Below are 25,301 nucleotides of genomic sequence, written 5' to 3'. Positions count from 1 at the left end.
CAATTGCAAATTCAATAGGAAAAGGTGGATTTTGCTTGTGGATACCACTTCACTACAACAGCAGGAGGAAGGAAAGCTTTCTTCTCCCCTTGGTAACAGCCCAGCCAATGAGGGACAGTGATAACTCAGCCAATGAGAAGCCACTATACTTCAAACTCCCAGTTTATTCCAATGGGCTTGCTGTTTATAACAGCCGCCTTCTATAAAAGAGCGTTCGTTACCTTTGTTCCCTAAACTTGCTTGTGGTGTTCGCATAGCTTCTGTGTCCCAGTTTGTAGTTCTCTGCTATTCCTTAATAAACGCATTTTTGCTGGTTAAAGAACCGGAAGTTTTGTTTTTAAGGTTATTAGTCTCCAAGAGAAAGTATAAATTTTTAGCGACTGGCATAGCCTGAGCAGACAACTAGCGAGAACAAACGGCGGCTAGAGCACGGAGTGGGTGTTGAAGCCTCTGTCACCCCCTCCGTATCACCAGGCACCACCTCAGCTGCTGATCCATGGGGAAGGTCTGCAAGAATCCCAGGAGGGGGCTGGGCAACCAGGGCAAGTGTGGCGCCTTGGGGAGCTCTGGGCATTGGCTGTTGCCAGCTAGTGGGGAAGCGCTCTGATATTTCCACACTTGTACCACCATACTTGGGGGCACCATTGTATATTAATGCCAATTGTCTTGTTTAGTCTTTTCTAGGATATTTGGAGGAAGATACTACATTTTCTTTTCAAAGACTGAGGAAACGATATCCATGAGGTTCAACAGCTTCTCAAGCTCTCACAGCTGGTGAGTTTCTGGCAGTTGGGTAAGTTTAGAGCATGGGGTATCCAAGATGGGAGGCTCTTTGTGAGACAGAGGAGATGGGAGCCCTGGGCTGGCAGAGGGCACCACACGGGCTCTAACCCCAGATGTCAAGGAGCAGATTGTGGGGGGAAACAACAGAAAGACAAGGTGTGTGTGTGTGTGTGTGTGTGTGTGTGTTTTGATGCTGGCTGGGAAGATGAAGGGGGGTGGAGGTGGGCAGACATGGGAGACATTGTTGGCTTTGCTTCTTGCCCTATATGGGAAGATTGTCACCCAGAGAATGTGATCACATTTGGAGCATTAGCTGTGGCATTTGATTTTAGAAATAGCTGTGTCTTGTTCATCAGGGGCTGCTGATTAACTCCTGATGCCCACCCCCACCCCCTCCCCCACTCCCTGCAATTGCTAAGCTGCGTAGAATCCTGAGCTCTGTGGATTGTGATGCGAGCAAAAACCTGGTTCATGTTGGAGTAGGGCCTCTCTTTGAAGAATTGCTGGGGCCTAGGTTGTCAAAGATTAGGAAACTCAATTTGCTCCTCTGTGGATGGAGTCTGAAATGCTGATCAGCACTTGCCCAGAATTCTAGGTACCACCCCCCAGCCCTGCTATTTCAGGTGCTAGATGGGGTCCAGATTCCTCCTCCCCTCCCCATTCTTCCTGGAAAAGCACATATGCTTCTTAGGGTATCAGGTAAAGGCCTGGCTGCTTGCCCCCCTGGGAGGAGAGTTTAGCCTCATGACAACCTGTGCTCCAGTGGCTCTGCCCAGGACTCGAGATTCATGAGGTCTCTAGGAGCACCAGGAGTGTGGGAAGGACTTATGATGTGAAATGCTATGAGTCTATCTACTTGGTTTTCCCACAGATCCTGACTAGGGGCTAGGAACCAGGTTGACACGGGTGCTGTCAGTGAACGAGTCCCATGTGAGGTTTCTTCTGCTGCCACTCCCTTGATAGCACATGGCCTTTCCCCAAACTACATGCTCCCTCCCAACAAAGGATATTAATAGGTGTGAGTCTTGTGTCAGGTCCAAAGTGACCAAAAAACCCCCCAAATAAAAAACTTTGTTTCTAGGCACGTGGCCTGTCTGCAAAATGAAGTTTTTCTTCCTCTGCACTTTGGCAATGCATTCACCACCAGCCTCTCAACAGAGGCTGACATTTCTTATATTAAAAACTACATGCAATTCCTAAGAATTAGAATCCTTAGGCGAGTTATCTTCGTGTGTTTTTCCTTGCTTGTCCCTAGGTCTCTGCCAATTTAGAGTCAGAGACAACACATCACATGATTCCTTTTAAAATTGGGCTCTGGCTGCTGCTGCTCTGCCTGCCCACTGCCCATCTGCCTGCTCTGAAGGCAACCCAAGTGTTGGGAGGGGTGGGGGGACTTCCAGAGAGCACACAAGTAAGAACTGAAATATTTGACTGGACTTGGTCCTAACAGAGGCGATTTTATTACCCTAAATGTCCTGGAAACCCTGTTGCCTCTGGCACAGGAAGGCTCCGGGCTCCGTCATCCTGGACAGCAGTCTGCAGCTGGCCCCAGCGTCCTGCAAGTGGCTGCAACGTGAGTCACGGGGCAGTCTCCAGCGAGGCTGAACGTGAGGTGGGCACAGAGGAGAAAGGCTCTTCTTCCCTCGCCTCAGGGGAGAGAGAGACCAGCAGGCTGGGATGGCCACTGGCCCCCCTGGACTTTGTGGTGGGACTGAGGGCTCAAGATCAGGGAGGAGGGTGAGCCCAGAGAGGATGGGTCATGCCAGGCCAAGCCCTGTCAGAAATGGCCCTAGTGTTGACTGTTGGGCAGGGCCTGTAATATCAAAACCAGACACTGCCTTAGGATGGAAAGAACACTCTGGATTCTTTCTCACAATCCTTTTCATTTAGGTAAAGGAGCAGTGAGGTCCAGATTCATAATTCTTTCCCTTGGTGAAAGCTTCTCAGTCTATGAGGGAGCCTCATACTCTTGTGGTGGTTTATTGAGGTCACAGACAAAGCATACTTTATTTTTATTTGAACTGGTCAGTTAGGATGTTTTATGCCAGGCAAACACTTAATCATGAAATATTTAAATTAAAAATAAGTTAGTTCCTTATAAGTTAGATCCTACAGAAATCTCCAGGTGCCACATACAAATGGAGAACATCAGCTATAAATTAAATAAGTTAAAATAAATAGTAGAATAGATACTCTGATAGGTCCAGCATAAATCACCACCCCCCCCCCATTATCTATACTGTGCAAGACTATTAGTCCATTGAGACTAGGCCCTCACTGAAAGAGAACTCAATGCCCAAATATTCAAATCATGTTCCAACGTGAGGATTGGGTGCTGAGAGTCTAAAACAATGGCTGAAGGGCAGGGATCAGCAAGGTGAAAGCCCAGAAGCCCAGGCCTTTTATTCTTCCATGTCTCCTTACAGTTGACCTGGAGACATGGAAACAGGTAACTCAGCAAAAGGCAACATGTGGCCACAGAGCAGTAGCCTATGAATAACCGTTGAGTCTGAGACTGGTAACGCAGCCAAATTCTTCATTGTACCAAGACCTGACAATTTCCAGCCCAGTCTTGGACTTAAATTTCATCATGGAGTGTCTGATTTTGTTAAATGGGTTGGATTAATTGAAGCTTCTGAATTAGAAAACAAGCCTTTTGGGGGTAGAGTTGACGCTACAGATGACAGATATTCAGGACATGTGCAACGAATGCCCTCCACAGGCAGGCATTTCTAATGGACCACCACACTCCTTCATCTCAGACTCCTCCCCACACAGCACTCTAGGCAGCCTCTGCCCATCATCTGTGTTTAGCATTTGAGACGAAAATTGTTTGCTAACCATGATCCTTCTCTGTGTTCTGAACTATTCTGTGTAAAGGGATACAAGCACAGGCACTGATGCCTGATACCCATATGGGTCAGGCACCTTCAGACTAATCATGTAACTGCTTTAAACTGTCATCCAGTAGATAGATAAGGCCATCTAACTTAGAGTTGTTAGAAAGATAGGGAGGATGTATGTAAAGTGCTCAGTGTCACGTCTCGTGCATGGTAGGCATTTAACAAATGAGAGCTGTCATTATCACATTATCATTGTAAGTCTATTGATATTAAAGATGGGATTGATGACAACATTTCCATTAAGAGAGGGAAAGCACAATATTATATATTAGGTTGAACCATATGAAATAAATGATCAATTGTTTTTGACCTATAGAAACGGCAATTTCTTCTAGTTCAACCTACTACATAATGTGTTTCATTTAAGTCACTTTTTCCAACTTTATCAAAATTCTCCTTTCAAACATTGCCCCCAGAGACATACTTCTGTCCCTCAAAACCTTCCTCAGTTACTAGAGTAAGCAAAGCAAGGAGTCTGGTGGACTTAAGGACCTAGTATCTAATACCACTAACTATATCCAGTCACATAACTTCATAAGGCCTTGGCTTCCCCATCTGTAGATTGGGAATAATTGTGCTTTCTTTAACAGGGATTTTGTGAAGATAAGAGATATTGGATGGGAAAGCACTTTTAAAAATTAAAATCATTATACCAATGCAAGGTATTATTAATTTCACTAGACTATGCCACTTCAGAAAACATTAGCATTCAACATTTAATTTTTAATCATGTTTTTCTATAGAAAAACTGCATGTAAAAGAATAGAGAATTCATGCAATCATGCCAAATGATCAATACCAATCTTGACAATACTGTCAAATGGATATTAGAAGTAGAAGTAAATATATAGTGCTTTGTCATTAAAAATTGTACTTTGTCAAGATGAAATAAATGTGATAAGAGGAATAGTAAGAACCACTGTGTTCACAAGTGCCTCAAACATCAAGCTCTTATATTTATACCAGAAATCACACACATTAGAACAACTCACAAGGAAGACTGAGGAATTGCCTGCTTCCTTCCTTGGAGGTCTTTAAAATGGGTTGAGAAAGTTTGATTGTGGTGTGGTTTGCTTAAAGATAGGTATATAAACTCCATGACCTCCCAAAGCCACTTTCAGACCAATGGCTTTATCGATTCTAAGAAGGCACACTTTTCTTTTGCCTTCGAGGGAAGTTCCTTGCCTGTATCCTAAGCCGGGGCTATCGGTTAGTAAGGGGCGGTGATGTGTTTGGACCAGCTACTAGCAGAGGTGAATGTGGCTCAGTTCCCATCTGGAAGTTTTCTTCCCTTGTACAGTGAACTTTGGCCAATGCAGGGCACCTAGGGAGGGTCACCTTTAGTCAGCCTCAAAGGCGCTGTTAGTAGCTCCCACATATTCAGACTTCTTCTTGTGCCTTGTCCACATTTTCCGGAGGATGCTAGGGACACCGCAGGAAGCACTTCCTGTCAGCGGTAAGGAGGCTTCTGCCCCCTGGGGAAGGGTTGGATACTCTTCAGTCATCTTCTTGAGATGTCTGGATCTAAAGAGAAAAGCCAGGGGTGGGTAGGGAGGACAGTCATTTCACAGAGCCAGACTTTTAATTTTTTCCCTCAAGGAGTAGACCCCCATTCATCACTCCCTAACTCACTTTTCCGCTATGTGCAGTATGGAGGATAGTGGCAGGGGCATAAATGTACATGTTGACTTGAGTTTTGCATACATGCTTGCCATCTTAATGCAACACTGAAGGCAGTGAGGGAGTTCCCGGTGGGGGGATTATCCCCTCCTGCTATTCTAGCTGCTGGTTCTGGATCAGTTAAATCGTGGGGGTTATAAACTTGATTAGAAACTTTTCTTAGGTACCTCTTTACCTTTGGGCAGGAGCCCTTAACCTTATTTATGAAGCATTTCTGAGACCAGTGTGCCTACCAGCAGGCTCTGAATATGACCTGTAATTACATTTATCTAATTAACCAAAAAACCCTCCCAAATGACACTTCTCTAAGTCTACAGAGTGGTGTTAATGAAGTGGAAACCATCAAAAACACTTCAGCTTAATCCTAGGGAAACAGTTGAGAAGACACTGCAGAGACCCAGGATTATCGCCCTCATTAAAAGGTAATTTAAAGCTGGCATGGATTTTGTTTTAGCATCTTGAGACTCTGTAAACCAGGCCACCTGTTACTGTTCTGTGGCAGGACCAGGACTGTGTGGGGAGCCCTGCAGGCAGCAGGCGGGGAGACAGCACTTACCCTCTTGTCAGAACAGCTCCGTTCTCTGAGCCCGTGGCTGTCGCCTCTAGCGCGGCCGGGGCTTTCACGGAGATCCGGGCCACCGGAGGAATCTGGGTTGTGTGGAAGGGGAAGGGAATGTGAGGCTGTGGCCATGGTCCCAACTCTGGCACTGACTGGAGCCAGTTGACTAAATTGATCCACCACCTAGGACAATGGTCCTCACACTTTGCCAATCATCAAGTCTCCTCTGTGGGGCTTGTTAACACAGTGCTGGGCCTACCCCAGTTTCTGATTCAGCAGGTCTGATATGGGCCTGAGAATCTGCATTTGTAGCAGGTTCCTAGGTGCTCCTAGTCCCAGAACCCCACTTTGAGAACCACTGACCCAGAGAACTTGAGAGAGTTCTTACCTGAGAACCTGTCCCCCTCATGTTCCCGTTGCCTGTGTCTACTTTGTTGTCAAATCCTGCAGATTCTTGCTTTGAAAGACTGCCTACATCAGTGCCATTCTCTCCATTTCCTCTGCTGCAGCCTTCAGATCCTGTCACCCGGGACCTCCTTGCTTCCAACCAGACCCACCACTTATCCCAGCCCCGCTGGATTTGCAGGGCCTCCCCGCTGCTCATGCACAGCTCTGCATCTTCCCTTAGCTTTTCCTTGCTCTCTGGATTGAGCCTCATCTCTGCCTGTCCTTCAAGGCCACTTTTTCCAGGAAGTCTTTCCTCAGGCTGGTGGCCCAAGATGGTTTCTCTCTGCCCTTGTGTCCTGTGTCCTCGCAGCTCTGAGTACTTATGTGACATGTTTTGGCATTTCACCAATTCTGTCTTTGTTTTTTGTTTTTTTTGTTTTTTTTGTTTTTTTTTTTTTTTTAACCAATTCTATCTTTCTATCGTTCTCTTCTTGTGTCATGTGCTTGTCTAGTCTCCTGATCCCCAGAAACGTGGCATGGTGTGTGTCAGGGTCTGGGACTTAATCCCTTTGGTGGCCCACTGCAGCCCTCCTAAAGAAGGTGGTGAGTGCTCAAGAAACATGGATTGAATTGAAAAGTAACTGAGGGCCTAACCAGGGCTAACTCCAGAGTTTGCTCAGTCAATGGGTATACACTATGCTTTGTTCCTTCACCCCAGCCCCATTGAAAGCTCAGGGTCACCACATTCCTGGAATTGCTGGGAAATTCCAGGTCAAGGACATCATGATTTCACAGTCCCTTTCTCTCCTGAGCTGGCCAAATGTGTGGGCAGAGTTACTGTGCCACCTTGTGGCCTCTCAGGAGCTCTCCTCCCCATCAGGCCAACAGCCCAGCCCTGGGAACATATATACATACATCCCTCCTCTTCCACTGTCCTTAGTCCTCCTCCAGTGCATGGCAGCATTGAATCAGATTTAGCTGTGCAAGCTCTGAATCACTCTTTCACCCACCCTGGGATAAGGGGCCTCCTAAGAGCTGCATGACCCCAGCAGCACTGTCTCAGGCTCAGAGGAAAGGGTCAGTCATGCTGCCCTGCCTCCTTGTTCTCTGCATCAGTATTGCCCTCCTCCTTTGAAACTGTGTCCCCATTACTACCCTATCCCGTCTCAACTCATTCTGGCCTCTCAAATGCAGTTACCTCTCTGCCAAGGGTACTGTCTGACTTCAGCCCAGAGTCTGGGGGCAGGTAATCCAAGACTGTGAGCCATCCCCTACCCCTTAACCTTAGTCTTTTCTGGGCTGAGCTGTGGGCAGCTGTTAGAACTGTTGCAGCCTGACAGTCTGCATTCTGTGGTGGTAGCTCAGCCATCTTCAGTTTCTCCTAAGTACTAGGTGGGGGCAGGGGGCTCCTGATGAAACAGCTTGTCCCATCCCTACCCTTTGTAGGGTTTTCCTAGTACAGGGATGACCTAAGTGAGGTATTTAGATTAGATTTTTCTCCTCAGACTGGGAATGAAGTGCTCACTGCCCACTTTGTTCCTTAAGGACGAGGGGGCTGGCCCACACAATCTCCAGGATCTTTTCTGGTCCTCACATGGAATGATCTATCAATCTGGAGAGCTGATGCTCACACAGCCCAGGATGCCTGAGCTGACCTCACCTCTAGCCAGAATTCCACTCCTGCTGTGCTAACGCAGAGTACCCACATTCATGCCCAGAAGACAATGTAGATGTCTTCTGTGCTAGATCTGGACACGCACCACCTGATCTCCCTTCAGGGAAAGATAAGCTGCCCAGCTGCTAGGGGGCAGGCAGCAAATGGCTCTCAGCTCCTTTGGGTGGGCCTAGGATGCAGAGGGCCTCTCACCCCAGGGGATGCCCTCCCTGCTGACCCCAACCCACACTCCATGGGGGCAGCCCACATACCATGACAAAGCAAGGAGGAAACAAAGGGTTGGCCAGTTGGGCCCAACTCAGGACAATCTGGATGGGTAACACTTGCCCTGGAGCTCCTGCCAGCAGGTATCAGGTGTGCATAGTGGTTTAGCAGTTGACTCTGCTCAATCCTACTTCCCTTCTCCTATCACACATATTGACCCCTAATGTACATCTCATACCCCATACCCCACATCTGAGTCTGCTTCCAGAAAACCTCACATGGAGCAGATGTCCTCCAGAGTTGTCCTGACCTAAGATGGCTGGTGTTTTGTATTTTCACAATGTTCAAGACCCTTACATCTCATTACCCCTGCAGCTGCCCCTGGGAATCTGTCAGGCATTTCCACCTGGCATGTGCCTACCATAGAAACCACGCCTTTCCCCACCATGTTTGAGATGTCCACTAGGTGATATCTTCTGTTTGCCTAAAAGCTGAATTTCTGGCAAGAAAGAGAGCAACATCCAGTGGTGTGCTATAAGATGATAGACTTGGGGAGCAAAGAACCCTCAGGGAAGCTCTTCTGACCATCTTCAGGCCTGGAACCAAGGGCAGGCCAAGAAGTTTGAAGCACACCAGATAGAACTAACCAGGCTTATTTTACTTACCAAAGATTTTCCATATGCTCGATTCCCACACAGATTTGATGATTTGGGTTCTGAAATCCCCACTGCAAGGATGAACAGAGGAGGCATTAGTCAGTGGAACTCTGTGTTCTACTTCCCCCCCTAGTTCTGTGTCGATGATCTCATTAGCTAACTGATCACAAGCTGGGAATTTCTAAAGACCTTCGTACCAAGCAGCAAAATCAGGCAGTAGGGTCAGGCAGTGGGGCAACTGTTGAGTGGGTAATCTGCACCCCTGGTACTCTTCCAGGGGGTGCTGAAACTAAGGTCTAATGAGATCACGTGTGTGGAAGCATTTGATACTGTGTGTGCAGTAGGTACTCAGAGAATGTGCCCTTAGCTTGTCCTTCCCTCCTAGGGTGCAACATCACAAGAGGTTATCAGGGGTTAAGTCTTTACAGCTGGGATCTATTCAGCCTGCTGATCCTGGACACCCCTCTGTGGAAATGAGCAGTGACGTCCTGCCTGTGTTGGGAAGCACTGCTTCAGAATGTGGAAGGGTTGGAGTTTATCAGAGTTCTGAGCCATTGGCTATGGAAGACACATGAGAACCTTCTTGCTAGGCCTTTATTCCCGAGGCCCAACCTACTTCTGAATAATCTCTACCCTGACGTCTGCAGCTTCTGAGAATCAAGTTGTTGAGCTGAGGTAGCCAATAACAGGTGGGGGAAAGTTGCCTTTCAATATAATTCTCTCCTTGGGCAGACATTCCAGAACAAGCCCCATTCTTCACACTATAGCGGATAGAGATAAAACACTCCCCAACCCAAGGAAGAAAACATTTCAATGCCAATAAAATGAAGTTACAAGACTCCCAAGATTACATCATAATGTACAGTGCTCTGGCATAACAGCAGCTCATATTTTTGAGTATTTACTGTGTCAGGCACTGTGCGGAGTGTAAAACACATAAACATTGTCTCATTTAATCCTTACCATATAACCCTGTCAGGTAGATACCATAATAGTCCCCACTTTCTGGATGAGGAAATGGAGGCTTTGGAGATACATAACAATTAGAGGAAGCCAGGTGAGGATGATCTAGGGAATGGCAGACTGCTTTGGGGGTCTTGCAGGGCTGGGGAAGCTTGACTGAGGGACTCTGGGAGGTGTTTGCCAGGTAGAGACAGGGAGGGCAATCCAGGGTCAGGGAAGGACCAGGAAACTGAATATAAGGAAGTAGTCACAGAATCACCCCACAGCTCAGGGTTGCTGCTTGTATGGACAGGCAGGGACAGGAGTGTCACAGGAGGTGGCCCTGGAGAGGTCAGCAGAGGAGGGGTTCTGGGGGGCCTTGGGCATGGTCTGCAGGGCAGTGGGGATGGGAAGGACACTGAAGCAGAAGGATGGCAGAGGCAGATTTTTCTGCTTTAGAAGGACCCCTTTGGTAGCCTTGTATAGGGAGAGGGACTGGTGGCTGAGGGCCAGGGTGGGGTGCTAGGCACCAGAGATGAAGGGGTCTGAGTCCAGGTAACCTGAAGTAGGTACCAAGTGGGAGAGATGAGACATCCAGGAATTGACATTGTCAGTATTTAGTATGTGGCATAGGGGGTGGAGTAGGGATGGGGAGGACAAAGGGGATGTTAAGGAAAACATCCTACTTGAGGAAGGAAGAGCGGTTTGAAGGAGGAGGATGCATTCCATTTAAACAAGCTGATTCTCAGGTGCCTGAGGACATCCTGGTAGAGACATTCCAGAGACAGCCAATTCTCTTGGGCCCAGGAGGTGGGTGTCCCTATTCCAGGCACTTGAGGTTCACCTGCTCAGGGCCTCATGGTGAAGGCGTCTTCCTTCAGAGTTCCTGCAATTTCCGAGATCCTCAGAGAATCTTTCTCCCATGTGAGAAGTCTATGTCATCCAGGAACCTTCTCCTGTAGCTCAGAAAAGAAGCATGCCCCCAGATCTGAGATTCCTGGAGACACACATCCTTTTGATGGGAGGATGGGAGACTCATTGCCCAAGGCCAATACCAAGCCTTTCCTGTGGAAAGCACTGGGTCTGGCTTTGACTCAGAAACCTGCTGTCTCCCCCAACCCCCTCTGGAGTCTATCAGATTGGGGGAGCTGGAGGAATTGAATCTATGCCCAGCTCCATCTTTTTTTTTTTTTTTTTTAAACCTGACTAGCACATTCCCTGCATGAGCTGACTGTCACATGTTGGGCAGATTCTCTCCATTTCATTACTTACTGTTTTCTTTCAGAATAAAAGACTGACTTGGGCAGTTAAGCTTCCACAGGCTACTTAAAAAGGAAGGAAAGTGGCCCCTAAAACTAGACAGTTGGGAAGACATTGTTCTCTAGGGGTGGAAATGAGGGGGGTATAGAGGCATTAGCTAGGAAATTAGAAGACCTAAGATTTACTCTCAGTTCTATTGCTAATAAGCAGTGTGACTTTGAGTCAAACAGTTTCTATGGTTTCAGTTTCCTTTTCTGTAAATGGGCATGGGGTGCTTGCAGATCAGTGGTTCTCTACCTTCAGTGTGCTTTAGAATCACTTGGGAGGCTTGTTAAATCAGAGATTATTAGGTTGTAGCCCAGAATTTGATTCAGTAAGTCTTAGGTGGGATCTAAAATATGCATTTACAGCAAGTTCCCAGGTGATTCTGCTGCTCTGGAGACCCCACTTCAAGAACCACCCATTAGACCATCTCTAAATCCTTGCTAATCAATATATTGTCTTCAGACCAACGTCATCAACATCATGGGGAAGCTTCTTAGAAATCTGGGGCCCTGCTAAGTCCTACTGAATTGAAATCTGCATGAAAACAAGATTCCCAGGTGATTCTTTTGCACATTAAAATTCGAGAAACATGGCTGTAAATTCATTTTATGATTTTGTAGCGAAGATATTCTCTTTTTCTCTTTCTACACACACATGCACCCACCCACCCTCCTATATATAGACACAGAGAAAAATTTATCTCCTCTTAATTTGCAAGGCAGATTGTGGTTTTCCTAATGCTTTCACTCTACATATGTGTATATGTAATCACTTAGCTAGAGAATATGGCTTGATTTATGTGTTATTATATGTAGGATAATAAAAACAGGATCAGGGTGTTAGTGATCAAAGAAATCTTAGAGATCCAGTCCAGCATCTACAGAGAGAGTAGATGGATGGATAAAGATACATATTCCATGATGTATTATTTCAGTTCTTATATAAAATTGCTGACACTGAAAAGCCTTGAGAAGGACATCCCAGACTTTCTATTGTGTATTTTTGGAGTTAAATTATGAATTAGTTTAGGCTGTGGACATAACATAAATAACTTAAACCAGCGATTGAAGGTGAAATACCATCACAGACTTCAGTGGGCTAGATGCAGAATCCTGTTTAACTGCTTGGGGTGGAAGCCATTTTTCAAAATAGCGCTTAAGGTTAAGACTTACAATGTTTCCAGTTTCCAAAACATATTTGTCCCTAAATTCTTTTTAGAGATTGTTGAAATAGCCCTCAGTCATTCACATTTACAATTCTGAGATCTTAAGATGGCAGTTTATGAAGGACTGTATAATTTACACACACAGCCTGTAAAATAATGTAAGCTTCTGTTTCTTCATGAGTCATGTCTACACTGGTTTTCTCTCCCTAAAACATAATGATTTTCATCTCCTCTTGAATCCAGCAGGACTTCCTGTGGAGCAAGATGGTAGATGAAAGAGAGCATTTGCTCATTACACACAGCCAGGAGTGTTTTTCAGGTAGAAGGTGTTTTGTGTTGCAGCTGTAGGTGGGGCCCGAGAGCGGGTGCATTCAGAGCAGGAACGTAACGCGCCAGCCCCAGCGGGGGGGGGGGGGGGGGGGGGGGGGGGGGGGCGGGGAAGCGCACGCCCCACGCCACAGGTGCTGCGCTCACCTGGCGTGATGGAGGACACCAGGGAGGATCGTGAGGTTATTGGACAAAATGCAAGCCAGGCCACAGACACTGTGGCTGCTGGTCTAAGCGCGTCGTTGCCCCCCAGGGAGATTCCAGGGACTCGATCCAGGACGCACATACCGGGTCTGGCTGGGGCCTTGGCAAGGTGGGGTCCCTGCTGCCGAGCACCGTGGAGCCTGCCCGACCTGCGGCCCTCGCCGTCGCGGCGGTCGCTGCGATGTGGCAGCAGCTCCAGGGGCCTGGGAGTGTAGAGGTCTGACTCGATCACCACCTGCCGGGAGGAGGAAGGACAGTCAGCTTGTTCCTCTCCTCCGATCTTCAGATGCACTTTGTGCCAACAGTGAATTACTGGAGTCTTCCTTACTCCAGCGAATGCTACCAGCAGTGAGAGAACTTGGGTAAACTGGCCTCCAACAGTCAACTGTTTTATTCAATTTCAGCATGCCAAATGGTGCCATGGTGTAGGAAAATGAAGGTTCTGGGGGTTCCTCACCAGCAGCCCTTCACAGAGTCAGGAGCCTGAGCCATCACCTGGTTTGGTAACAGAACAGGCTATTTGAAATGAGAACAGTTCTGGAAATGAGGGTCTTCCAGTCTTTGAGCTAGGCAGACACCCTTGTTCACACAGAGGACAGTTTTCTGAATGCTCTAGCAGAGGGAAGAGCTAGGGAGAGGACTCGGAGCCCAACTGATTCTGAAGTTTTGAAAAGAAAGAAGCTGCTGGCAAGACGGAGCAGGCACAGCCCCCGTGCTCGCGTTTCCCCTCCTTGCAGAACGCCTGTGGCAGGTGGAGCTGGGAGATGAAGTTCCACTGTGTGTGCTTCACTAAGTGGAAACTCCAGAAAGCCAGACAGAATGCTAGGAGCTAAGGTGTTTTCAGTAATGATCACCTGCTGAATAGTTATCTTGGGAAGTACATTAAAAAGAAACACCCCTTTCATCAGGACCCACCAAAATGGGCCTTAAAAGTTATAACAAACATACTTAAATCACTGGAATAATTTAAATGTAAAAAGTTGAGACAATACTGTATTTTATCTTAATACCAGGAGTGATGAAGGGAACCTTAGCAGTTCTTGGCTCATACCCTTCATAGTATTATACATATCTAGGACATTGGGGTCATTCATTCTGAATTTCTTCACTTCTTTGAAGCTGGTTAGTTATCTCCAGTAGTACACCATGGCTTCTCTGAGGTTAGCATACACTCATTCTCTTGCTCCTTCAGCAGGTATCCTGTGAGGGCATGTTCTGTGCCAGATCCTGGGCACTGGGGGCATCTGTGAATTAAGTGGAGCCACCTCAGCCCCGTAGTCTGACCTGTGATAGATCCCCCTCAGTTGTCCATACAGAACAACTGTGCTGCTTTTGGAGGATGCTGAAGCAAATAAGACTAAATTTATAAATATTTAATAGGGTTATAATTCAATTTAGTGGAGAAAAATTGGATTTTTAATAAATAGTGTTAGAATAAATGTCAGGTCACTGGAGGAAATGAATCTGTGTTCACACTTCTCATACTAAAGTAAATACCAGACAGATAAAGATACATGTTCAAAACAAAACAACAAACACTAGAATTGAATATGTCTCAATACAACATTTGTTACATATGAGGAGGAATTATCCCATGTATGTAGAACTCTTACAAATCAATAAAGAGGAAGAAAACAACAGAAAAATGGGGCAAAAAACATGAACTGGCAATTGACCATAGCAATACAAATGCTAAACATGAAAAGGTGTTGAATAATAATTAAATGCAACTGAAAACAAAGTTCTTTGTTTTGTTTTGTTTTTTTGTTTGTTTTCTCCTCTCAGATTGTCAGTGATGAAGAAGGGAACTCCATTTGGGGTCATGCAGACTGGAGTTCACACCTGACTTTTGACACTTTGTGGTTATGTGAAAAAGAGATCGATATTCTTGTGTGTCCTTGCTGTATTGGGGCATGGTAAATGCCTGTCATTTGTAGAGATTCTATTAGCATGGCTTGCGCTGTCTCTTTGTGCCACATATTTATCTACAGAATCAGAGAGCAGTTCATATCTCCCAAAGAGTAAAATGGGAGAAGCTGTCACTCTTTGCTTCAGTTTACCACAAATAGTCCTTTGCTTAGAAAATTAATATATACCAAATTTGGTCTTATCTGGATTAGGAAATTAACTCTTCTCAAACCCATTTTAGGGCCCAGACTCATTCATTCTGTGCCTTTGGAGAAAGCTGGTAATTGAGGAGCATGTAGGATTAGTCCTTTTTCTCCTCTCGGCACTGCAGAAGGTGGTCCCTCCCTCTCCCCGCCCCCCCCCCCCAATAATTTAAAATATTTATTCCTTTTTCCTCCCATTGTACCTAAGGTATACAATGTGTTGATTTGATACATTTATAAATCGCAGTATGATTAGAAGGTGGTGTTTCCATTGAGCTGGGGCAGCACGGATCCACCTTGCACCAGCTTACTGGGGACTATGAAGCACAGCAGTGGGTGTCCAGCACTGACCACCCTGCACTAACAGTCCCCTCTGCTCTCCCCTTACCTTCCTTACCCTTGGCACTGTACTTAGCCATGACGTTGCCCCAGAATACTGGAATTTTCTGGATTAATGGTTCAGAGCTCCATTCCCCCGGACATGTAATCTTTGGCCTAAAGGCCTTCCTCTGGAACATGAACCTCCAGGTTGAACAGGAGAGACCTGAACCTCGTTACTGACACAGGGCTCTCAGCTGTCCATGGTATTTCTGGTTTTATTTTCATTCTGTCAGCATTCTTCTAAGTGAGGAGGAGTGAAAACTGGTATGTTTTCAGATCTACTTTGTACAAGGAGAAAGTAAGGCAGGTAATGAGAGCCTGAGGAGTCCATGGGGGAAACCCAACATTTCCTCCCCTGAAAGGGAAGCAAATGTTCCCTTTCAGGAACAAGAAACCACCTCCGCAGTCCCTTCTCTGCACCGTGGGGTGGAAGAAGAGAACTGGGAAGGATAGAGGCATTAGCTGCTCAGCCCTCTGCTGGATGCAGGAGGTTTCCTGGGGATGGGGATGAGGCTGGTTACTTCCCAGGCCATGACTTAGGGCCAAGTGCCTCTTCCGGGTATCTTCTACAGTCCCCAAAGGATGCCAATGGCAGGAAAGGAAAGAGAGAGGTGTTCAGCTCTAAGATGGCTCCAGAGGAGTACATTGGGCCCATACCAGGGAATGGACAGCTGAATGGATGGCTGTGGCCTTCTGAAAGCCTGGGTTATTTTCTGGTCTGTAGGGCACAGTTTGAACTTGCTATTGCTGCTGGTCTTAGAAAAAAATGATCTGAGAGCAGGCTCTTTAGCACCCTGAGTACAGGGGTAAGACCGGGGAATGAGGAGAGGGAAGGGGGAGACCAGGTTAAATGTTGGATTTTCCTTTCCTAGTTAGCAAACTGCCTTCTGAAAGTAGGGGAATGTACTAGTGCAGTATGCTAATGATCCCCTGCTGGTTTTGGGTCAGAGATTGGAAGAACAGAAGGCATGGGCTAATACCGAAGCCTCAGGATTCCATCTACTGACATCCTTGATTCACACTTCTGTGAAGTCTAGGGGGCTGGTGGGGCATGGGAAAGATAGGTGAGACCTAAGTGATGGAGAATCATCATGATTTAGGGCTGATGGGATCCATAGCAATGTTCTAGCCAACTCCCTAATTTTATACATAGGAAGGCTGAGGCCAAGAGAGGTCATGTGTCTTCAAAGTCACAGAGCTATAAGGGGCAGAGCCAAGGATGAGAGCCATGATTTCATGACTTCTAAGTGAGTGCTTTTTGTAAAACCTGTAGAAATGCCTACATCCAGATAAGAAATTTCAAGTACAATTGATTGCTCAGTGCATTTTGAAAAATCAGTAGATTTCTAGACCAATTTCTCCCCGGCAAGGTTGAAATCTGGGAAGAATGTGACATTTACACATTTTGTTTCTCCATCTTTCCTGGTGGTGGTACTTATGCTGCTCATTATCTTGGGGCTGGCAATCAGTGGCAGTGGCTCCATTGTACTGGGAGGCCTAACTGACCATACCTTTGTGATGCTGTGGCACTAAGGATGGCTTAGAGAGGAGAGATATTTGTAAAGGAAGGACCTGACTCCACATGGTAGCCCAAGGAGTGGGAATAGATACAAATAAGAATTTCAGGACAAAGAAAGTCATAGACATTGGTAGGTTTGAGCAGTTGCAAAATACTGTTTTTCTTGGGAACTCAAAGGGAAGCCAAGAGCCAGTTGGATGAAGAAACAAAAAATCCAACAGTTCTTTCTTTAAGACTCACTTTCCTCATCTTAGGTAGACTAAAACCTTTCTTGTCTTTTCTAATTTGAATGTTCTGTACAGCTAGGCTAAGTTTTGCAAGCAAAGGATGAGTCAGGCTGTTAGGGGAAGTGAGAAATTTAGAGAAGAGATCAAAGGCCAGAGGGTCTTATTAAGTTGTCTCACCCAGAAGATTGCATAGTTGAAAGCAAGACCCTAGCTTCTGATTTTATTTTTTTAATCGAAAGCAAATTTTAATATGTATTCGTATAATTGAGTCATTTTTTTCTCTGAGTAAAAATATTTTGGAGAGGGAAAGTCGTAAACCATAAACATAACAGTCTTTCTCAAAAATTTCCACTCCCAAGAAACCTGAGAGCCTGGTTCTACAGTGCCCGGTTGAAGTCAATTGGATATTCCAGGAGACTGTGCCCCATGTTTTGGTTCTTTTGTGTATCTTAGGCCTGTGTGGCTTCATCATCACTACTAAGAGTTGTCTCCTTTATTTAGGTTCTAAATCTTAACTATTGGAAAGCATAATGATTTAGTTTCCATTTTAGAAGCTTTTGTAAATACTGTTCTATCATTATAAAGCCAGTAGGTATTGGTATTAGGAGAGATTCAGACAGGGACATTGTTTAAGGTTAGAAATTCAAAGCAAGAACTTGGTTGAGAACCAAAGATTCCCAATTCCCAAGAGATCTGCTCTGATTCTTGAATGATTTGTGTCTCCTTCAAATCCAGATGCCCCTTGAGCGAAAAGTGTGTTGTGAAACTTTTCTTAAATTCTAAATTACCTGCAGACAACGATTTCCCTTTCCATTTTTGGTAACATTCACTACTCCTTGAAAGTCAGGAGCATTTTTCTTTGAGACTGTGGGCTTAAGTTTTCAAGGACCAGGAAAAAGGTAAGAATCTCTTGCCCTACCACAAAGAAATTTTCCATCCATTAAAAGCCCTTTTTGGAGAACCTGGGTGGCTCAGTTGGTTAAGCATCAGACTTTGGCTCAGGTTATGATCTCGTGGTTTGTGAGTTTGAGCCCTGCATCAGGCTCTGTGCTGACAGCTCAGAGCCAGGAGCCTGCTTCAGATTCTGTGTCTCCCTCTCTGCCCCTTCCCCACTTGGGCTTTGTCTCTCTGTCTCTCTCTCTCAAATATAAAATTTAAAAAAACTAAAAAATTTTAAAAGTCCTTTTCTTTCTTAATATATAAAATTTTCTTAAAAGTCATTTTAGAAAGACATACAACAGAAAAATGGGCAGAAGACATGAATTAGGAATCTATAGAGAAAAAATATTCAAATCCCTGAAAATATGAAGAATGATATTAATAATTAAAGAAATGCAAATTAAAACAAGATATTTTCACCTATCAGATTGTCAAAGATTAAAAACATTGTGACATACAGTATTGACTTGGGTATTCTGGTAAGAGTACTTGAAAACAGTTGCTAAGAATTTGGCAATGACTATACATTTTCTTCAATGTTCATATCCTTTTAGCATTTTCTTATTTAAAATTGGATATAATTGATATATAACATTATGTAAGTTTAAGGAGTACAATGCGTTGATGTGATGACCCAGCGTTTTCATATCTATGAATTTATCCTGAAAAATATTTGCATAAGAGCATGAAAGATACGTTCAAAGATATTGCTTGTGGCATTGTTTTAGTAGAGAGAAAAATTACCATTTGTTGGTAATTTGGTTAAATAATCTAGAAGACTTCAGATTTGATTTGGGTAGAAAATTATATAGTACATTCATATAATGGTATGGTATGCAGTCTTCATAAGGAAGAGGTAAATCTATATGTATTAATTGGCATGTAAAGATATTCAAGATTTATTGTTTAGTGAAAAAAGCAAATTGCACAACAGTATGTTATTGAGCAATGAAGCACAATAATGATATGCTAGTATATGGGAAATTTTCACTTAAAAAGTGCCAACTCTGGGGTCCTTGGGTAGCTTAGTCGGTTAAATGTCTGACACTTGATTTCGGCTCAGGTCATGATCTTGAGGTTCTTGAGATCAAGCCCTGAGTTGGGCTCTGTGCTCGCAGCATGGAGACTGCTTGGAATTCTCTCCCTCCCTGTCTCTCTCTGCCCCTTCCCCACTCATGCCCTTTCTCTCTCTCTAAATAAATAAATAAACATTAAAAAAAAAAAGTTTAAAAAGAAAGTGCCAATATTAATTGAATGCTTAATGTGTCACAGGTTCTGGGCTAAGCACTTTACATATATTAAGTCATTTGCTCCTTCCAATGGTTCTTGAGATGTGTGCTCCTATTATTCCCATTTGAATGCTCTTTAGCATTCAAATTGAGTCCAGTATGGTGGGCAACTTGCTCAAGGTTACCTAGCTAGAAATGGATAGGACTGGAATTTAAGCCCAGGCAATTTGACTCAAAGTCTGTATACCTAACTGTTCTGTTCTACAGCTTTTTAGAATTTTCTGATATTATACTTTATATGTTCATATTATTTGAAATTTTATAATGGGCACATATTACTTTGGGAATTAAAAAAGTAATGTTTATAAAACAATAACTAAAACCCCATCTCATTCCCAGGACACTTAAAAAAAATTCTTTTTTTTTTTTTTTAATGTTCATTTTTGAGAGAGAAAGCATGAGCAGTGGCAGAAAGAGAGGGGGTCAGAGGATATGAAGCAGACTCTGCACTGACAGCAGTGAGCCCGATGTGGGGCTCAAACTCACAAACTGTGAGATCATAACCTGAGCCGAAGTCGGACACTCAACCAACTGAGCCACCCAGGTGCCCCTCCCAAAATTCTTTTTAATGGAGAAGAGGCTTTAAAAAATTGAGATACTTAGAAGATCAAAATGGTGTTCTATGAAAAATTGTGATAGAAATAGAAACTCCAGCATAACTGAGGGGAAACAATCAGCAGTTCAACCTTTTCAATGAAAGTACAAAGATGTATTGACAATTTTTGTATAAAGAAATCTGTAAGTAAAATGAGAAATTTACAGCACCATTTGGCTTTAATGACATGTAAACTAATTTTAAGGTAATGTATATGCTTATTAGAATAGCAAAAGATAATACAAAAAAATGAAAGTTGATGTTAGTGAGGTTGGAGGTAAATGGAAAAGCATTGCTGGAAGCCTGGCAGCCATTCAGAATTCCTGGTAATATGTGACAAAACTGAAAGCAGAAATCATTTTTTAAAAAAAATCACTATTCTCCACATCTAGCAGTGTCTCTTACACATAGTAGGAATGCAAATATGGGATGGATGGATGGATAAATGAAACTATTCTTATCCTTTTACTTGTTAATTCACCAAGGAATTAATCCAAAAGAATAATATTTACTACAAATTAATTGCAGTGCTATTTATAATAGTGAAAAAATGGAACATAGCCGATTGCCAACAATAGAAGAACACTTAGGTCAGGGATGCTATACTCACATCTTGGACTCTCTTTAAATAAGAACAACAATTTTTTAAGAGAGTAAGATTTACTCTATGTGTCTGGGGAAAATGGCAGAATTGGGGTGGTGGAGTCCAATACGGGGCTGTTTGCTGCCTAGTTGACATTTGTCAATCATTTTGGTGAAGTGGAGGACAGGAAATACAGAACAGCAGCATGCGATAGAGAAAAACTTCATGGTTATTGAGAGCAGGGCAGAGGGAATGAAGAAGCTATATGCTGCTTTTGAACTGAAAACCAACAAAAGGGATCAAAACTGAAGTTGTCCTTACATTCTTGGTCAAGAGGTGTTGAGAACTTTTGACTCTTCTTCTGGCTGGACTGGACACTGCAAAGAGAGAGAAAGGGATAGTTTTAGAGAACACTGGTGAGGCTGATGTAGCCTCAGAGAGGGTTTGCACCTAGAGTGGGGAGGGACAAGTGGGGAGAATGGGGTGTGATTACAATTTTAGGTGTTACTAAAATTCATAGCAGCATTACTCACAATAGCCAAAAGGTGGAAACAGCCCAAATGTCCAGTAACAGATGAATGGGTAAACAGAATGTGGTATATACATACAATGGAGTATTATTCAGCCTTAAAAAGAAGTAAAATTCTGATACATATTGTAACATGGATGAACCTTAAAAACATTAAGCTAAGTGAAATAAGCCAGACACAAAAGGACAAATATTGTATGAGTCCATTTATGTGAGATACCTAGAGTAGTTAAATTCAGAGACAGAAAGTAGAATAGAGGTTACGAAGGGGTTGGGGAAGAAAGGAATGTGGGTTGTTATTTAACAGGTACAGGGATGATGAAGAGTTCTGGAAATGGATAGTGGTGATGGCTGCACAACAATGTGAATGTACTTTGTGCCACAGAACTGTATACTTATAAATGGCTAAATGGTAAATATTATATTATGTATGTTTTATCACTACAGTAAAAAGCTTAAAAAATCAACCATTAAAACATGTTAGTTGGTGGGAAAAGGTGTGTACTTTGTTGAAATGGAGATACTCAGACATCTGTTTTCCATATTGCTGCTAAAATGATATACTTGGAACTGAAATCTTCCATGTCACTGCCCTGCCTAGAACTGAGATGACTTCTTGTCACCTATCAGATAAGTGATCAGAGGAGTGCTGGCTGGTGGTATTTTCTGCAGAGCACCTACAGCCATGAAACCTGGAGTACGGTGTGCTGGTTTATAGCCAGGGTTCCCGATTCCTTTCACATGAGGATGAATTGGAACAGGACCCTTTGCCAATTACGTGACTTGGGCAAATTACCCATCCTTTCCACACCTTACTCTCCTCATCTGTAAGACAGGGTAATTAATAGCAACCATCTCAGAGGGCTGTGACAGGTATTAAATAAACTAATTTTTATAACGCCCTTGGTCCAGTGCCCGGCAAAGAGATAGTTCTCAGGAATTAGTGGTTATTACGATTTTCTTTCTTCTATCTCTGCAAACTGAAGGCAGGTGGAAAGAATAGGTGATAACTTCTAAGTTAGCATTCCTTCAGGATTTCTCTTTCTGGAGTTTTCTCCATTTCTTCCTACTGTCCCCTGACTCCCCTCACGAATGCCTCCCCATTGCTGTTTATCCTCAGAAGAATTATTTTGAATGCTGTGGTATTATTCACCCTAGAATTAAACCCACTTTAGTGTGTTGCTCAGGAAATAACTTCTGGTATAACTTCTTGGTAAAACCACAGCTTTTATCTTTGGTATTTACTGTGAATTTTGTCTATGAAATCTTTCCCTTCAAGTAAGGTTCTTTCTCTCCAGAAAGTAAAAATCCACACTTATTCTCAGTCATAGACTTGATCCCATGCCTTTAAGCTGAACCCAATATATGTATGTATGTGTGTGCTGGACAGGAGGATATAATAACAATAACATAAATGTAATAATAGCTCACATTGAGCTTTACCAGCTGATGGCTAATTTGCCTTATCTCATTCACTCTTCTAGCAACTCTGTGAGCTAGGTATTCTTTATTAACTACGTTTTATTGGTGTGGATATTGAAGGTTAGGGGCCGCACAGCTGATTGTGGAACAAGGCCCTATACTTTTAACCACTGGCCACACTGCCCATGCTGCTGAAGCTGTGCTCAGAAACGGTTTTGGTCATTTTAGTCATGCTAAACGATAGCATTTGGAAAAGGGCATACCAGGGAGGACTGTAACACTTGTTAGATAAAATTAAGCCAACTTCTATTTCTGCTGTTAAAGAATGTGGGGACATAATGAAGAGTTACCAATCTCTCCTATAAGCAGTGACTTAAGAAGACCTAGCACAGTCTTCTCTCACTGAAAGCCCTCTGCTTGATAGCTTTGGAGAAGGCAAGATGAGGCAAAAAATAAAAACAAATAAAAGAGGTGAACTTCTTCCATTTATGGTTCAATGTAAAACTGCAAATACTCCTTTTCTAGAGAACTTCCTGAGCAGTGACATGTCCATGAATACTAATGAATATTTGGTTTATCACCAGGAGATGGTCATGAATGAAAATGGCAAGAAAGGAATATAGGATTAAACATTTATCTTTGACTGAATATTCATTGCTCTAAATATGGAATGAAAATAGAAATCATTTTGTAAGTGATATATTTAATGGTGCTTACTACATGCTGTTTTAGATGCATTATATATTTTATCTGTATTTCAGTTTTCCCTCCATAATAACCCTGGGAGATAAATTCTAGCTCTCCCTTTTACAAAAGTGGAAACTCAGACCCAGAGAGGTGAAGTAGCCTGACCAGGGTCACACAGTGCGGAAGTGGCAGTTGTCTCTTGACCACTATGCTAAGCAAATGGGATCAGAGGCCCTATTTTAAATTATTTTATTCAGGTGAAGTGTGACATTGCTCTTGAATTGTTGAATAAGTTTTTAATTAAAAAGGACCGTTGGGCTCTTTTTTCTCCCTTTAAAAATTGTTAAATGGGAAAAAAGGACAGAAAATTGGCATTTTAACATTTTCATATTTGCTTCCAATTTGTTTTTTCGTGTAAAAGAAATAAAAAAATTAGGCAAGTTTAGATTCCCTTTCTACTCTCCCCCAATTCTGCTTCTGTCCCTCCCCAGGGCTAATAAGATCACTAATTTTATCTGCATCTTTCCAGCCTATGTTTTCATACTTTCTCTGGATATATATCCATAAATAATGTATAGTGTTGTTTTTTATTTCCAGATGTAGTAACTGTTATCATACATATAAAATTTTTCAGCCTGCTTTTTTTTTTCACTCAACATTATGCTTTTGAGATCTGTGTATACACATAGATCTAGTTCATCCCTGTTGACAACTGTGGAATATTCCATAGTATGATGATACCACATTTTACCCCTCTCCTCCTCAAGGACATTTATTTTCAGTTTTGCTCTCCTAGAATCAATGCCACTGTGAACGTCCATGATAAAAGTATCCAGCAGTGCAACTGCCGGGTCAGAGGGTAGGCTTTGCCTTTCAGGTACTTTTCAGAGTCTCTAGAGTTCCAACTCCTGCACGTGGGCAGACTCCTAGCTCTTTTTTCTCTCTCTGTATGTGGCAATAGATGTCAAAAGCTTTATTTATGTTCTGCTGGCTGTCTCTTTGTGACCAGGCTGAGTCTCTCCCTTCCCCCCCTGAGCAGTGGCCCTGTCAGTGGCTGACACGGGAAGAAGAAAGGAATTGTTTGAACAGGGGGTCACAACACCAGCAAACATCCAGCCCCCTTCATTCAAGTCTGACAATGAAACCAGGGCTAAGCCAGAGTCCCAGGCTCTCCCAGCAAGGCAGGGGCTGCAGGGAGGGACAGAGGGAGCAGGAGAGAGGGCTGAGCTTTGGAGGGGATGGACGGGGGAACTGTCCAGTAACCAGACACCTGCTGTCCTCTGAGTTCGAACACAAAGCCCTTCCTGGGACTTGACACCATTCACCATGGAGCACAAGGGCTTACAGAGTCACACTTTTTGGCAGTGCTAGCTCGAGGTGAAGTTTGGGAGCATGGCCCTGGGATCTGTGTTAGAGGCCAGCCCTGGGTTAGGGTACTATTTGACCACTTTATTAGACTTTAGGCCACTGCTGGGAGTATTTCCCCTCACATTTCACAGCATAGCTCGGAATCATACTTTTGAGCCAGCTGGTTCTCATTTCAAAATCCACTTGCTCATTGGAGAACATGAAAGAATCTCTCTGGCTGCCCTGGGAATTTTGTTTTCATCTCTCTTTCCTAAAACAATGGCTTGCTGTTACTTTCATTCGGTGGCGTATTGGGTTGCCAGTGTTCAATTAAGTGAAACTGGGAGTATTTAACTGCCCTCATTCCCACCCCACCCCCTTGATCAATTGTTTCTCAGTGATTAATGTTTATCCATGTACCTTGTTTTAAACAACAACAACAATACCATCAAAACAGAGAGCCCATCAAACCCTCTGAGAGACCCGAGGAAAACCTTAGTAAAACGGCACGTGATTGTCCTTACCCTCCGGCATAAGGTGCCGCTAAGGAAACAGTCAAGGGCAATTTTACTCACCCTTGGAAGGGATCACGGTGGTGAAAACTTCTATATTTTCATCACTGCAGCTGTAAATCTGATGCATCGTTTCAGCCTTCTTTCCCCCAAAGTGCCGGGAACCGGAAGCCTCTCTCTGAACCCCTAGTCGCGAGGTTTCCTAATCCAGTCTGGCTCGGGGATCATTGTGCAGGTCCACAAAAGACAGGCTGGTGCTGTGATCTCATCTCATTCCAGAGTCTTCACTGCAACATTTTCTAATCCCATCTGTCTTTTTTTTTTTTTTTTTTTTTTTTTTTATGAATCCTATTATTGTAAACCTTTGATT

The 25,301-nt window shown here is 43.8% G+C and overlaps 2 protein-coding genes across 3 annotated transcripts in view; one reads left to right on the top strand and one right to left on the bottom strand.

Annotated features, from left to right (window-relative positions):
• Positions 1-252: 252 nt before the first annotated feature.
• The window catches only part of CRH (corticotropin releasing hormone), a 310,403-nt gene continuing 285,354 nt past the window's right edge, over positions 253-25,301 (top strand). For both annotated transcript variants that reach the window (XM_042972728.1, XM_042972729.1), the window contains exons 1-2: positions 253-505; positions 675-774. The gene's annotated coding sequence lies outside the window, so the exon portion shown is untranslated. The remainder of the gene's footprint in view (positions 506-674; positions 775-25,301) is intronic.
• VXN (vexin) lies at positions 4,663-25,061 on the bottom strand. The gene is made up of 6 exons (XM_007085023.3): positions 24,995-25,061; positions 20,756-20,811; positions 12,875-13,025; positions 8,857-8,918; positions 5,923-6,014; positions 4,663-5,210 (listed from the first exon to the last, which is right to left on the bottom strand). Exons 1-6 carry the CDS (start codon positions 25,059-25,061, stop codon positions 5,027-5,029), a joined length of 612 nt encoding a protein of 203 aa, XP_007085085.1. The 3' UTR covers positions 4,663-5,026.

This window comes from Panthera tigris, chromosome F2 (genome assembly GCF_018350195.1).
Source record: "Panthera tigris isolate Pti1 chromosome F2, P.tigris_Pti1_mat1.1, whole genome shotgun sequence".
Lineage (NCBI taxonomy): Eukaryota > Metazoa > Chordata > Mammalia > Carnivora > Felidae > Panthera > Panthera tigris.
Note: the sequence above shows the minus strand (reverse complement) of the source record. Positions and strands in the feature narration are given on the sequence as shown.

Bases quoted from the DNA above. Each gene is read 5' to 3' on its own strand.
- VXN (XM_007085023.3), bottom strand. From the start codon at position 25,061: ATGCATCAGATTTACAGCTGCAGTGATGAAAATATAGAAGTTTTCACC. The intron at 20,812-24,994 runs GTGAGTAAAATT...CTCTCTTTGCAG, and splicing joins CACCGTGATCCCTTCCAAGG to TGTCCAGTCCAGCCAGAAGA. The intron at 6,015-8,856 runs GTAAGTAAAATA...CACACAACCCAG, and splicing joins GAGCATATGGAAAATCTTTG to ATTCCTCCGGTGGCCCGGAT.